At 40.0% G+C, this 14,468-nt stretch overlaps 1 protein-coding gene across 5 annotated transcripts in view; it reads right to left on the reverse strand.

Moving 5' to 3' along the window:
• The window catches only part of OFD1 (OFD1 centriole and centriolar satellite protein), a 63,402-nt gene that overhangs the window by 16,319 nt on the left and 32,615 nt on the right, over window positions 1-14,468 (reverse strand). For all 5 annotated transcript variants that reach the window (XM_061137350.1, XM_061137348.1, XM_061137351.1 and 2 more), the window contains exons 11-15: window positions 12,801-12,874; window positions 11,476-11,567; window positions 10,280-10,469; window positions 5,238-5,368; window positions 4,597-4,708 (exon numbers count right to left, since the gene is read on the reverse strand). In XM_061137350.1, coding sequence (XP_060993333.1) covers window positions 4,597-4,708; window positions 5,238-5,368; window positions 10,280-10,469; window positions 11,476-11,567; window positions 12,801-12,874 — 599 coding nt within the window. The remainder of the gene's footprint in view (window positions 1-4,596; window positions 4,709-5,237; window positions 5,369-10,279; window positions 10,470-11,475; window positions 11,568-12,800; window positions 12,875-14,468) is intronic.

Here is a 14,468-nt window from a genome sequence, read left to right on the forward strand (position 1 = left end):
CAATACACACAAGAGATCATATACTACAACCACATGAGATTCATCTCAAGCTCACAAGAATGGTTCAATGTACACAAATCAATGTGACACACCACATAAACAAAAGACAAAAACCACATGATCATCTCAATAGATGCAGAAAAACCATTTGAGAAAACTCAACATCCAGTCAAGACAAAACTCCTACTAAGGTGGGTATAGAGGAAACATGTCTGAACACAATAATCACCATTTATGAAAAACCCACAGACAAGGTAATACTCAATGGTGAAAAGCCAAAAGCCTTTCTAGTAAAATTTAAAACAAGACAAGGATACCCACTCTAACCTCTTCTATTCAATACAGTACTGCTTTCAGGTATCCAAATTGGAAAGGAAGAGGTAAAATTGCCACTATATGCAGATGACATGAAACTACATATATAGAAAATCCTAAGGACTCTACACAAAAGCTACTATTTCTAATAAATGAATTCAGCAAAGTAGCAGGATACAAGATTAACCTTCAGAAATCAGTTGCATTTCTTTACACTAACAATGAAATATTAAAAAGGGAATGTAAAAAAACAGTACCTTTTAAAATTACTTCCCCCACAAAAAAAAAAAAAAAAGAAAAAGAAACTTGACCGAGGTGAAAGATTTATACATTGAGAACTATAAAATAGGATTCTTTACCAGCTGAGCCACCAGAGAAGCCCATGAATACAGGAGTGGGTAGCCTATCCCTTCTCCAGTGGATCTTCCAGACCCAGGAATTGAACTGGCGTCTCCTGCATTGCAGGTGAAATCTTTACCAGCTGAGTTACTATGGAAGCCCATCAAATATTAATAAAGGAAATTAAAGAGGATTCAAAGAAATGGAAAGAAATCCACACTCTTGGACTGGAACAATACTGTTAAAATGGCAATACTACGCAAAGAAATCTATAGATTTAATGTGATCTCTATCAAATTACCCATTATATTTCTTCACAGAACTAGAATAATCAATCCTAAAATTTATATGGAACCATAAAAGACCCAGAATTGCCAAAGTAATCCTGAGGGGAAAAAAATGAAGCCATAAGGCATAACCCTTCCAGACTTCAGACAATACTACAAAGCTACTGTAATCAAAACATCATCATACTGACACAAAAACAGACATATGCATTAATGGAATAAAATAGAGAGACCATAAATAAACCCACACATCTACAGTCAATTAATCTTCAACAAAGGAGGCAATAATATACAATGGGAAAAACACAGTCTGTTCAACAAGTGGTGCTGGGAAAGCTGAAGAGCTGCATGTAAATCAACAAAGTCAGAACACACCCTCTCACCATACACAAAAATAAACTCAAAACAGCTTAAAGAGTTAAACGTAAGACATGATACTATAAAACTCCTAGAAGAGATCACAGGAAAATATTGTCTGACATAAATCACAGCAATGTTTTCTTAGGTCAGTCTCCCAAGGCAATTGAAATAAAAACAAAAATAAACAAATGAGACCTAATCAAACGTACAAGCCTTTGCACAGCAAAAGAAACCATAAACAAAACAAAAAAACAACCTACACAATGGGACAAAATATTTACTAACAATGCTACCAACAAGGGCTTAATTTCCAAAATACATACACTCAATGGCAAAAAACCAAACAACTCAACTGAAAAATGAGAAAAGAGTATGGAGGTTCCTCAGAAAAGTAAAAATAAATTACCATATGATCTAGCAATTCCACTCCTGGGCATATATACAGACAAAACTCTAATCCCAAAAGATATATGCTCCTGTATGTTGACAGCAGCACCATTCACGATAGCCAAGACACGGAAACAACCTAAACCTTCATCAACAGATGAGTAGATAAAGAAGTGGTGTGTGAACACACACACACACACACACACACGAATATTACCCAGTCATAAAAAAGGCCAAAATAATGCCATTTGCAACAACATGGATGCAACTAGAGAATACCATACTAGGTGAAGTAAGTCTGAAAGAGAAAAATACCATGTGGTATCACTTATAGGTGGAATCTAACATGACACAAATGAGCATATCTATGAAACAGACTCGTAGACATTGAGAACAGACTTATGGTTGCCAAGGGGGAGGAAGTTGGGGGAGGGCTGGAGTGGGAGGCTGGGGTTAGCAGATGTAAGCTACTATGTATGGAAGGGATAAACAACAAAGTTCTACTGTAGAGCACAGAGAACTATATTATGATATAGTATCTTATGATAAATTGTAATGGAAAGCAGTACCAAAAGCAATCTATATATATGTGTATCCAAGTGAATCACTTTGCTGTACAGCAGAATCAACACAATAGGGTAAATCAACTATACTTCAATAAAAAGAAATAGTTTGTAAATCCAAAGTTATACCTGGTGGCTCAGAAGGTAAAGAATCTGCCTGCAATGCAGGAGACCTGGGTTCGATCCCTGGGTGGGGAAGCTCCCCTGGAGAAGAGAATCGCAACCCACTCCAGTACTCTTGCCTGGAGAATCCCATGGATGGGGGAGACTGGCGAGCTACAGTCCTTGGGGTCGCACAAGAGTCGGACACAACTGAATGACTAACACTTTCACTTTCACAGCAGAAATCAACACAATAGGGTAAATCAACTATACTTCAACAAAAAAAAGTCTGTAAAACCATAGTCAAAACAGTAATTATTAACATTTGAGAGCTTATGTGTACCAACTATTGCTTCATATGCCTTCTTTTGTAATGCATGCTATTATTTCACAATCCATTATGCACGACCTTGAAAATCCATAAAGCTCTGAGAACCGAAAAGGCATTCACAATGTATTCAGGGACAAAGCCTAACCAGACTTGAACTCATGTGGTTGAAAAATCTGACCTGATCTGATATAAACCCATTTATAATCTTTATTTCACCAGCAGGAAGATTCACACACTTGACTTCAAAATAATGAATGTGTCTCATTACAGGATGCCACCCCCGAACTCCCAGGGCTGCAGCAAAATCTACTGCATACAGCCTAAGTCTCAGAGAGGGGAAGAAGGGCGTGTGGTCAGGGCACCACCATGGGCCCAAAACTCTCACTGCTCCCACGTCACGGACAGGAGACTACAGCTGAATCACCCAATAGCAAAGCACCAAGTCGCTGGGCTGGCCTAATGCAAAGCCACCACATGTGACCGCTCCTCTCCTGCAAGACCACCTTGATGATGCCAGGGACAGATGCTTGGGAGGCCCGTACTCGTGAAGCTTCCATTCTCAATGAACTATTTCTAATGATCTGAGCTCGGGACAGTTTCAGCAGTGGGAAGTCTGGCAAATGCAGAGTTGTGGCAAGAAAACAAGCAACAGGGAAGAGTAGAGATGAGTGAAGGACGGAAATAAAAGCAGAGTGGGAAGAAGGGGCCAAGGGCCCGAGGAGGAAGAAGTGCAAATAGGAACTGAGGAAGGCTCAGAATCACAAAGTCTCACGAACTTCTGCTGGGCTTGAAAGCAGCTCAAGAAAGTGTCAAATTCAGCACTTGTTATGAAGGAGGGGCAGATGTCATGCATCGACAGGAAGACACGGTAATAAAACGACAGCTGTGGCCATTTGCCCAGTGTTTTACGTGCCCCAGGCCCTGCACTGGGGCTGACCACATAGCCCCTCATCCTCCACGGCACAGAAGGTATTACCCTCATTACAGAGGGGAATCGAGGCCCAAGGAAGTTGAAAGAAATGTACCCAAAGCCAAACAACTAACTGCAAAACGGGTACAAAACCAATTTTCTGATTTCAGCAGCAGTGCTCTTTTGGCCCAGCCATGCTGTCTCTCCCACTCACATAAACCTGTCAGGGAATGTATAAAACCACTCAAGAATTGACTGGTCTTATTATCGGGATCTGTGAGTGTTAGTCACTCAGTCATGTCCAACTCTTTGCGACCCCATGAACTGTAGCCCGCCAGGCTCCTCTGTCCATGGGTTTTCCCAGGCAGGAACACTGGAGTGGGTTGCCATTCCCTTCTCCAGGGGATCTTCCTAACCCAGGGATCAAACCCAGGTCTCCTGCATTGCAGGCAGATTCTTCACTGTCTGAGCCACCAGACAGCAAAAAAAACAGGAAAGCCTAGGTCCAGGATGAATTTGGGGGCTTCTGTGTCGCTATCACACCTATCTGTGGTATGAGGTTCCCCCAACCATGGGGCACCTGTGAAAACAAGTCACGTTAGCTGACCACCTGGCTGGTATCCCTGAAATGGACAGGGAGCTTGACTTCTGAGATGGCACATTTCTCTATGACTGTTCCCTATGAGGTGCTGGTGCTCAGCTGTGTCCAACTCTGTGGCCCCATGGACTATAGGCCGCCAGGCTTCTCTCTCCATGGGATTCTACAGGCAAGAACACTGGAGTGGGTTGCCATTCCCTTCTCCAAGGGATCTTCCCAACCCAAGGATCAAACATATATTTCCCACATCTCCTGTGTTGGCAGGAGGGTTCTTAACCACTGAGCCACCTGGGAAGCTTCCCCCTACTATGAGAATTACTAAGAATTCAATGAGTAACAATCACATTTTCACAAATGTCAGAAGTTTTACACACACACACACAGAGGTTAAAAATGTCTCTAACCTGTCTGAGTTTGTTTTAGTTGTGATTTTAAAATTGAAACCTGCGCAGTTAACCTCTTGACAGAAGCATCATATTCTAATACCTGGGCCTTCAGCTGGGTGGAGTGCTCAATCTGCAGAGAATCAGAGAAGAAAAGAAATGAACATAAAAGAAATCATAGCTCACTTCAAAGGGAGCTATTCTCTCATTGGGCTTATTCTCTTTTGCCCTTTTGCCAATTCTGAGCAGCATTACACGCTTTAATGCACAGGGTCCCTACAAGATGACAAACGATAAAACAAGTTTCCACCTCTTGTCACATGCAAGTTAGAGCAGCTACTCCAGAGCAGACACAAGAAAGATGGCAGCAGTATTTCCAAGTCAGGGTGAGAATCAAGACACCGCCACTGTGGGCACCACCAGGACTTGAAAAATTGTGTGTTTAAGTGAGTTTGCTTGCCTCTGGATTTTGTGACAATTATGAATATAAAATCACATGATCACTGGAGAGTTCTCTCAGATGAGAAAGCACACACTTTAGCACCTTGGGGGAGCTCTGATGTTGAAGTAAACCCCATTTACACTGGTGTGGCGTGTGCCAAGTTCATGTATCTATGCAGCAGACTGGCCCAACCCCTGGCTGCACAAGGAGCAATACTCACTTCGCTTTCAAGCTGTTTTTGTAGAGCTTGCTTGTGGGTTTCAAACTCCTTATGCTCAAGTGCAATAGCGTTTTCTGCTTTCTTTAATTCTTTCTGAAAAATCAGCAGTTCGGGAGACGGCTGAGCTATGCCTAGGAAAGTAGCAGAGCATGATTGTTATCACACTGAAGTTTTCTCACTGACCTTTACTTTTAAAAGCAGCTAGAGAAGTTTCAAATTGTTCTTCCTTTTTGGGCATGCACATAATTTTCTATCAGCTCCATCAAATGGACAACGAGCAATTCTGCCACAGGAATTTCAAAACAATTTAATGCACATAAATGCAAATTTTAGTATTCTTGAGCCCTTCTCCATATAATAGAGTTCTTTTTAATCCTTAAATTAATTTGAAAGCCTGCCTCTCCCCTCTACCAAGCACAGAGGTAGAGAAGGAACGCTCTAGCAAAACCTATCCATGACTGCCCTGAGGTCCAATTCGATCTGTGCATCTGTGTCAGTGGCTCTCAGGGTCCAGGCAGAAAGCAGATGGCATCTCCAATTCAGGTCATTGGAGAAGCCTTCAAGGAAGACTGGCTTAGGCTGGTCCCTAGCCACAAAGGATGGTGTAGTTCCCTAGACTGCTAATGGGGCCAGGCTGTTGGCTACCAGCCCTTGGGCCTGGAGGGCCTGGGAGGGAGAAAAACTCCCAGAAATGGGGAGAGTGAGCATAAGTCCTAGCCACGGCAATCAGAGACGAAAAAGAGATGAAAGGAATCCAAATTGGAAGAGATGAAATAAAACTGTCATGTTTGCAGATGTCATGATACTATACAGAGAAAACCCTAAAGATGCCATCAGAAACTAGAGCTCATTAATGAAATTGGTAAAGCTGCAGGTTACAAAATCATTCCACAGAAATCTCTTGCATTTCTATACACTAACAATGAAAGATCAGAAAGAGTAATTAAGGAAACAATCCCATTCACCATTGCAACAAAAAGAATAAAATACCTAGGAATAAATCTACCTGTATGTAGACAACTGTAAGGTGCTGATGAAAGAAATCAAAGACAACACAGATAAGAGAGATTTACCATGTTCTTGGATTGGAAGATTCAATACTGTGAAAATGACCAGCAAAGGAATGCTCAAAATTCTACAAGCTAGGCTTCAACAGTATGTGAACTGAGAACTTCCAGCTGTTAAAGCTGGATTTAGAAAAGGCAGAGGAACCAGAGATCAAATTGCCAGCATCTGTTGGATCATAGGAAAAGCTAGAAAACTCCAGAAAAACATCCACTTCTGCTTTATTGACTATGCCAAAGCCTTTGACTGTGTGAATCACAACAAACTGGAAAATTCTGAAAGAGATGGGAATACCAGACCACCTTACCTGCCTCCTGAGAAATCTGCATGCAGGTCAAGAAGCAACAGTTAGAACTGGACATGGAACCACAGACTGGTTCCAAACTGGGAAAGGAATATGCCAAGGCTGTATATTGTCACCCTGCTTATTTAACTTATACGCAGAGTACATCATTTGAAATGCCAGGCTGGATGAAGCATAAGCTGGAATCCAGATTGTTGGGAAAAATATCAATAACCTCAGATATGTAGCTGACACCATGCTTATGGCAGAAAGCAAAGAGGAACTAAAGAGCCTCTTGATGAAGGTGAAAGAGGAGAGTGAAAAAGCTGGCTTAAAACTAAACATTGAGAAAACTAAGACCATGACTTCCGGTCCCATCATTTCATGGCAAATAGATGGGGAAACAATGGAAACAGTGACAGACTTTACTTTCTTGGGCTCCAAAATCACTGCAGATGGTGACTAAAACCATGAAAAGACACTTGCTCCTTGGAAGAAAAGCTATGACAAACTTAGCATATTAAAAAGCAGAGACATTACTTTGCCAACAAAGGTCCATCAAGTGAAAGCTATGGTTTTTCCAGTAGTCATGTATGGATGTGAGAGTTGGGACCATAAAGAAGGCTGAGTGCCATAGAATTGATGCTTTTGAACTGTGGTATTGGAGAAGACTTTTGAGAGTCCCTTGGACTGCAAGGAGATCAAACCAGTCAATCCTATAAGAAATCAATCCTGATTATTCATTGGAAAGACTGATGCTGAAGCTGAAACTCCAATACTTTGGCCACCTGATGCGAAGAGTTGACTCATTAGAAAACACCCCGATGCTGGGACAGATTGAAGGCAGGAGGAGAAGGTGATGACAGAGGATGAGATGGTTGGATGGCATCACCAACTCGATGGATGTGAGTTTGAGCAAGCTCCAGGTGATGGTGAAGGACAGAGGAGCCTGATGTACTGCAGTCCATGGGGTCACAAACAGTTAGACATGACTGAGCGACTGAACAACAACCCAAGGCAATCTACAGATACAGTGCAAACCCTATCAAATTACCAATGGCATTTCACAGAATTAGAACAAACAATTTCACTATCTGTATGGAGACACAAAAGACCTCGAACAGCCAAAGCAATCTTGAGAAAGAATGAAGCTGGAGCAATCAGGTTCCCTGACTTTAGACTATACTACAAAGCTACAGTAATCAAGATGGTATGATACTGGCACAAAAACAGAAATATAGATCAATGGGACAGAACAGAAAGCCCAGAAATAAACCCACGCACCTATGGTCAATTAATCTATGACAAAGGCAAGAATATACAATGTTGAAAAGACAGTCTCTTCAAGTGGTGCTGGGAAAACTGGACAGCTACATGCAAAAGAATGAAATTAGAACATTCTCTAACACAATACACAAAAATAAACCCCAAATGGATTAAAGGGCCTAAATGTAAGCCCATGCATGTGTGCTCAGTCATGTCCAATTCTTTGCGACCCCATGGACCGTAACCCACCAGGCTCCTCTGTCCAAGGGATTCTCCAGGCAAGAGTGAAAGTGAAGTCACTCAGTCATGTCTGACTCTTTGAGACCCCGTGGACTGTAGCCTACCAAGTTCCTCCGTCCATGGGATTCTCCAGGCAAGAGTACTGGAGTGGGTTGCCATTTCCTTCTCCAGGGGATCTTCCCGACCCAGGGATCAAACCCAGGTCTCCTGCATTACAGGTGATTCTTTACCACTGAGCCACTGGGTAAGCTCAGATATTATAAAACACTTAGAGGAAGACACAGGCAGAACACTGATATAAACTGCAGCAATATCTTTTTGGATCCACCTCGTAGAGTAATGAAAATAAAAATAAACAAATGGGACCTAATAAAACTTCAAAGCTTTTGCACAGCAAAGGAAACCATAAACAAAATGAAAAGACCACCCAACAGAATGGGAGAAAACATTTACAAATGAGGTAACCAACAAGGGATTAATTTCCAAAATATACAAATAGGTCATGCAGTTCAAATAACCCAATCAAAAAGCAAGCAAAAGATTTAAATAGACATTTCTCAAAAAAAATTATAAATGGTCAAAAAGCACATGAAAAGATGCTCAACATGACTAATTATATTAGAGAAATGCACATCAAAACTACAATAAGATACAACCTCACACCAATTAGAATGGCCCTCATCAAAAAGTCTGTATATAGTAAATGCTGGAGAGGGCATGGAGAAAGGGGAATCCTCCTTCACTGATGGTGGATATGTAAATTGGTACATCCACTATGGAGAACAGTATGACGGTTTCTCAAAAAACTAAAAATAGAACTACCATGTGGGGAGGGGGGATCAGGATGGGGAATACGTGTAAATCTATGGCTGATTCATATCAATGTATGACAAAACCCACTGAAATGTTGTGAAGTAATTAGCCTCCAACTAATAAAAAGAAAAAAATAAGATAATAATAAAAATTAAAAAATACAGTAATTTTTGTATGTTAAAAAAGAAAAAATAATAAAAATAAAATCAAACTGAAAACTTCTCTCAGTGGGGGAAAAAAAAAAAAAAGAACTACCATGTGATCCAGCAATCCCACTGCTAGGCACATGTCTGGAGAAAACCATAATTTGAAAAGATATACGCACCCCAATGTTCACTGCAGCACTATTTACAATAGCTAAGACATAGAAGCAACCAAATGTCCATGGACAAATGAATGGATAAAGAAGATGTGGTACATATACACAATGGAATACTGCTCAGCCACAAAAAAGAAATAATGCAGCAACAAGTATGCAACTAGAGAACACCACACCAAGTGAGGCCAAGTCACAGAAAAAGACAAATATCTTATGATATCACTTATATGTGGAATCTAAAAAGTGATACAAATGAACTTATTTACAAAACACAACAGACTACACAGACTCCAAAAACAAGTTTATGGTTAGCCTAGGGGAAAGGCAGGTGGAAGGATAAAATTAGGAGTTTTGGATTAACAGACACACACTACCACATATGCACGAGACAAGTGCTCCGGCCTGGTGCACTGGGAAGACCCAGAGGAATCGGGTGGAGAGGGAGGTGGGAGGGGGGATCGGGATTGGGAATACATGTAAATCCATGGCTGATTCATATCAATGTATGACAAAACCCACTGGGAAAAAAAAATAATAATAATAAAAAATAAAATAAAAAAAAAAAAGAACCGACTGTACAACACAGGGAACTCGACTCAATAACCTGTAATGACCTACATGGGAAAAGAAGCTGAGAAAGAATGGATATGTGTATATGTATAACAGAATCCCTTTGCTCTACACCTGAAACACAATGCTGTAAATCAACCATACTCTAATCTAAAATAAAAAGTAAATTTAAAAATGTTTATTCTTACAGACACTATGAATTATGGAATAGCAAGCAAAAAAGAAGGAATTTCAATCCGAGAATTTTAATTTTATAAAACCTTCCCAACTGAAGCCTCCCCTAGAGCAGTTTCCTGGGACTTCCCTGGTGGTCTAGTAGTTAGGTCTCTGCACTTTCACTGCAGGGGGCACAGGTTTGATCCCTGGTTGGGGAACTAAGATCCCACATTCTCATGGTGTAGCCAAAAAAAAAAAAAAAAAAAGCAATTTCCTAACATGAACCTAACATGAATTACAAATCATGCAAAAAAAAAAAAAAAGACTTACGGTTTAGGAGATGCATGTTTTCACTTTTCATGTCTTCTACTTGTTGTTTAAGTAGTTTATTTTGTGCCTGAAGCTCCAGTTTTCCTTCTTTCAGTAGAGAATAGTCACTTGTCTCTTTAACCTTCTCGCTTAGCATGTGGTTTTGCTTTGTTAACGCCAAACACTGGGCTCTGACAGACTCCAACTCAAGCTGGAATTGGAAAAGGAAAACCTGTATTTGAACGGCGACTCTACAGGACTGAGTAGGTGAATGCTGACAGTCTGCTCTCAGCTTTGTGGCATAATTTAATTATGGTCAGTTCGCTGGTCTGCTTCTCTGGAACAAGATGATTCTAACTACAACAACTTCTGTCTTGGAGCTGGGGCAAGTTCATACAACTCAATTTATGCAGAACCCTGTCCTACACAGCAAGTCCTTCAGATTCTCACCCAACTTTCCAGATGTAACTAAGGACCCAAAAGCCATCACAGAGTTAATAATGTGTCTTTTTTTTAATATGAAAAGGTGAGATAGATACTACTAAGGTGCTGGGAAGTGCTCTCCTTCCCTCAGTCTGATATATCTCATTTGAAGACAGGAGCCTATAAAGTTCTCAAGTAATTCATCACAGTTGCAAAAACAAATCTTATATACAGAAGTATCTGAAGGTCCAGTTCTGGGCTTTGGATAGCAAGCACAGAAATGAACAGAAAAAAACTAACAGTATCATGTGAAAAATGCCTCTCATTTTGCTTTAATCTGTGAGATCCCAATGTAGTGACAGGAACTTTTACCTGGTGCTAAGGGGAAGGGAAAAGAAGCTGAGCAGATACTAGTACATGCCAGCCACCTGCTATGGAAAGGCAGAGAAACCAGCTGAAGTCCCTGAACAAACCATGGGATGTGGGCAATATTCCAGAGTTTACAGATAAGGGATCTGAGGTCACAGATCTTGCCCACAGGCACACAAACAGTAAGGGAGACAGGATTCATGGATGACTCTGGGCCCCAAAGGACATGCTTTCTACGCTTCTCTAGGAGACAGAGACTGAAATGAAGAGCTACTGAATTAAGTTCAGCCATCACCCTCTGAATCATATAATAAACAGTCTAAACATACAAACGATCACTTGAGATAAATTATGTGTGACTGAGGTTAAAATTTCCTGTGTTGTCTAACATCTATTTTAAAAAAATCAATATGATTAACAATTACCTCGAGTTCTTTCACACGGTTTATAGAACGATCAAGTTCTTCCTTTTTACAATTAACAGCTGCAAGTTCCTCTTGCAAATGTATAGCTTTCTCTGAAAGACAGAGCCAAGCAACTAAATATCATAAAGGTTTCCCAGTGAATACGAGTCATAAGCATTTACACCCAGTATGTCAGACCTAATGACCATTATTTCATCATCTAAACTAGCAGAGGGAATTCCCTGGTGGCCTAGTTGTTAATACTCCATGCTTTCACTGCCCAGAGTGCAGGTTTGATCATTGATCAGGAAATTAAGATCTCATAAGCCCTGTGGCATGGCCAAAAAAAAAAAAAGATATAAAACAGCAGATACTGGGTCAAAAAAAATTAACAGGCAAGTCAGTCCTGTTACTCAATAGGTGATGTGAAGTCAGTTCTAACGGTCATATATGTGGTGAACTTCCTGCTACACACAAGTCGCCAGAGTTACACCACCCGTACGGAATGCAGGGCCCTCATGCCAACAGCTCTGAATTTCCTTAAAGACAAAGAGTGCTCTGGTAAGATTTTATAGTTACTATTTTGTCATTATCACTTCATCTAATATAAGGCTATATAGATGTATCATCAAAAAGTCACAAGCTAACTACATGGCAATACCAATTCCTATAGAAGTATTAATATTAGTCTGAGCACAACAGGTGCAAAGGAGCAGCCACACACACCTGGTGACCTTCTGATAAGGAGCAAGTACCCAGCCCTGGTTTACTCCTTGGAATCCATTTGAAATATCTACCCAAAACTCTTGTCACAGGATAGTTCCTAGAAATACATTGCAATGTAAAATATCTGAAAGATCAATAAATTACCCAACTTTCCTCGTCTCAGGGTAATATATACAAGAGTTTAGGAGGCTATATGTGAAAATAAAATATCATGAAGCATAAATATGTGTTAGAAGTTAAAAAAAAAAATAAGAAACAAGGTCACGAGGTACAGAGAAGTTAAAATAAAATTTCTCCTAAGTAAAAAATAACACCTCTCATGGTTTACAGTAGTATTAACCAATTGCAGTAAGCTGCTGCCACCTTCTTGACATCACAGATTTATTCATCAAGATATACTGAAATACAGTTGAATAAAATTCTACCAATAAATCACTGATCTTTGTGAATATACAAAAAGTTAAACAAGAAACTTAAAAGGACAAAATCTATGTCAGTTAATAGTAACAATGAAGTGGAAGGTACATATTTTTTGGATTAAAGAACAGACCCAACTTAAGAAGCTAATAACCTGTGTCGAAATTGAAAAATACAGCTTCCTACCCTGCCCCCAAAATCACCTTTATTTTTCCTTTCATCTTCGATCAGTCTGTTGGTTCGAGTGATATAGTCCTCCTTCAGTTCAAGTTGATACCTGAGAATCAGAAGGATGGAAAATGAGTTCCTGGTCACTTCCCTAGAGAGACTGCTAACAACAATGGTGTCAGGGCACTGAAGGATGCTAAACAGGACAACGCATGAACTTCAGGAGCACTCAGTGCTAAGGCCAGGGGTCCACATTCTTGCTATAAAAAGTTCACTAAAGTCTTGCTGCAGTTCTATAAACCGGGTCCCAAAACTCAAGCACAAAATGAAGGGTCATGTTATTGAGGCTATAGAGGGCACTGTTTCTCAGTTGGCATCCAGTGACACAAAAAAAGTAAATTTACTTACTTTATACTGTATACAGCAGACTCTAAATCCCAAAGGATAACAAGTCAGTCACTTCCAATCCACCTGTCCTGCCTTCCCACCCTCAAGCAGGATAAGACCTTTTGCCCTACGGAGCTGAAAAGTAGTACCAAGAGCTAATGTCAACAGCAAATATATTCGGACTGGTGATACCAGAGTCACATTTCCATGAAATTTTACCATCTCCACCAGCTGTTAGCAGCTGACTTTCTGGTTCAAAAATTAGAAAAAGGAAAGAAGTACTCCTGTGGTGAATACCCTCAGAACCTCAATACCTGCCAAAGTCATATGAGGACACCCACGGACAAAGATACCTGACAATTCCACTCCATAGCTGTATCAAGCTAACATACACACTTTTATTCACTTATTCCTAAAACTTTAACAACTATGGATTCTTTATAGAGCTTATCTCTAAAATACGTAGACAAATCCATAAAATATGTGGATAAAAATCTACCACGTCAAAACTGATCCACAGAAAAGTGCTATATTTTTTATTAGAATTATTTTAAAGAATAACCTCCAAAAACCTTTGAAGGTACTATATCATGGACTATCAATGACAAATTATGGACAAAGCAGTAGAGAGAGGCCAATGATGAAGAAACATCGAGAGCTGCTGTGTTGAGTCATCACTATAAATTCACTGCATCAATAAACATTAAGTGAACACTTACTTTGCACCAGACATCACACTGAGCACTGGAGAAAAAATTTTCCACATATGCACTGAATGCCTCTGCACTAAGATACTATCCACTAGAACACAACAAAACTCAGACTAGAGGAAAGCCGTGGTACCATAGCTGTACATATTTTCCTTTCCCTCTATTGTTTTTTGCTTTATACAGTTAATTCTAGTTTGTTCCTTTTGATTCTGGCTTTACAGAATCTTGAAGGAATACAGATCAACAAATACTATACTGAATTAGCAGAATAATTTACATATCATTAGATATTCCATCTGAATGGCAGTATGAGTAGGGTAGAGGAAAACATAAAAAGTGACTATAATCCCCATTTTATAGCTTCTCAGCAAGTTACAAGATGCCCTAAGAAATTCAAACAAATCACAGGCCCTCAATAAATACTCCAGAAGTGACAAGAACAAGCAGAGGATGCTATTTCCTGTACTATATCTTTTTAAAACCATCCTAACTCAAATATTCACAGGAAAAGCTCGACTGTCAATGAACACGTGCATTTTTTTTAAACATTGGATTGTGCCATAAAATACTAGTCTTATCTACTGTATTAGTGTTGCTGTGTTTCCA

This window comes from Dama dama, chromosome X, assembly GCF_033118175.1.
Source record: "Dama dama isolate Ldn47 chromosome X, ASM3311817v1, whole genome shotgun sequence".
Classification (NCBI taxonomy): Eukaryota; Metazoa; Chordata; class Mammalia; order Artiodactyla; family Cervidae; genus Dama; species Dama dama.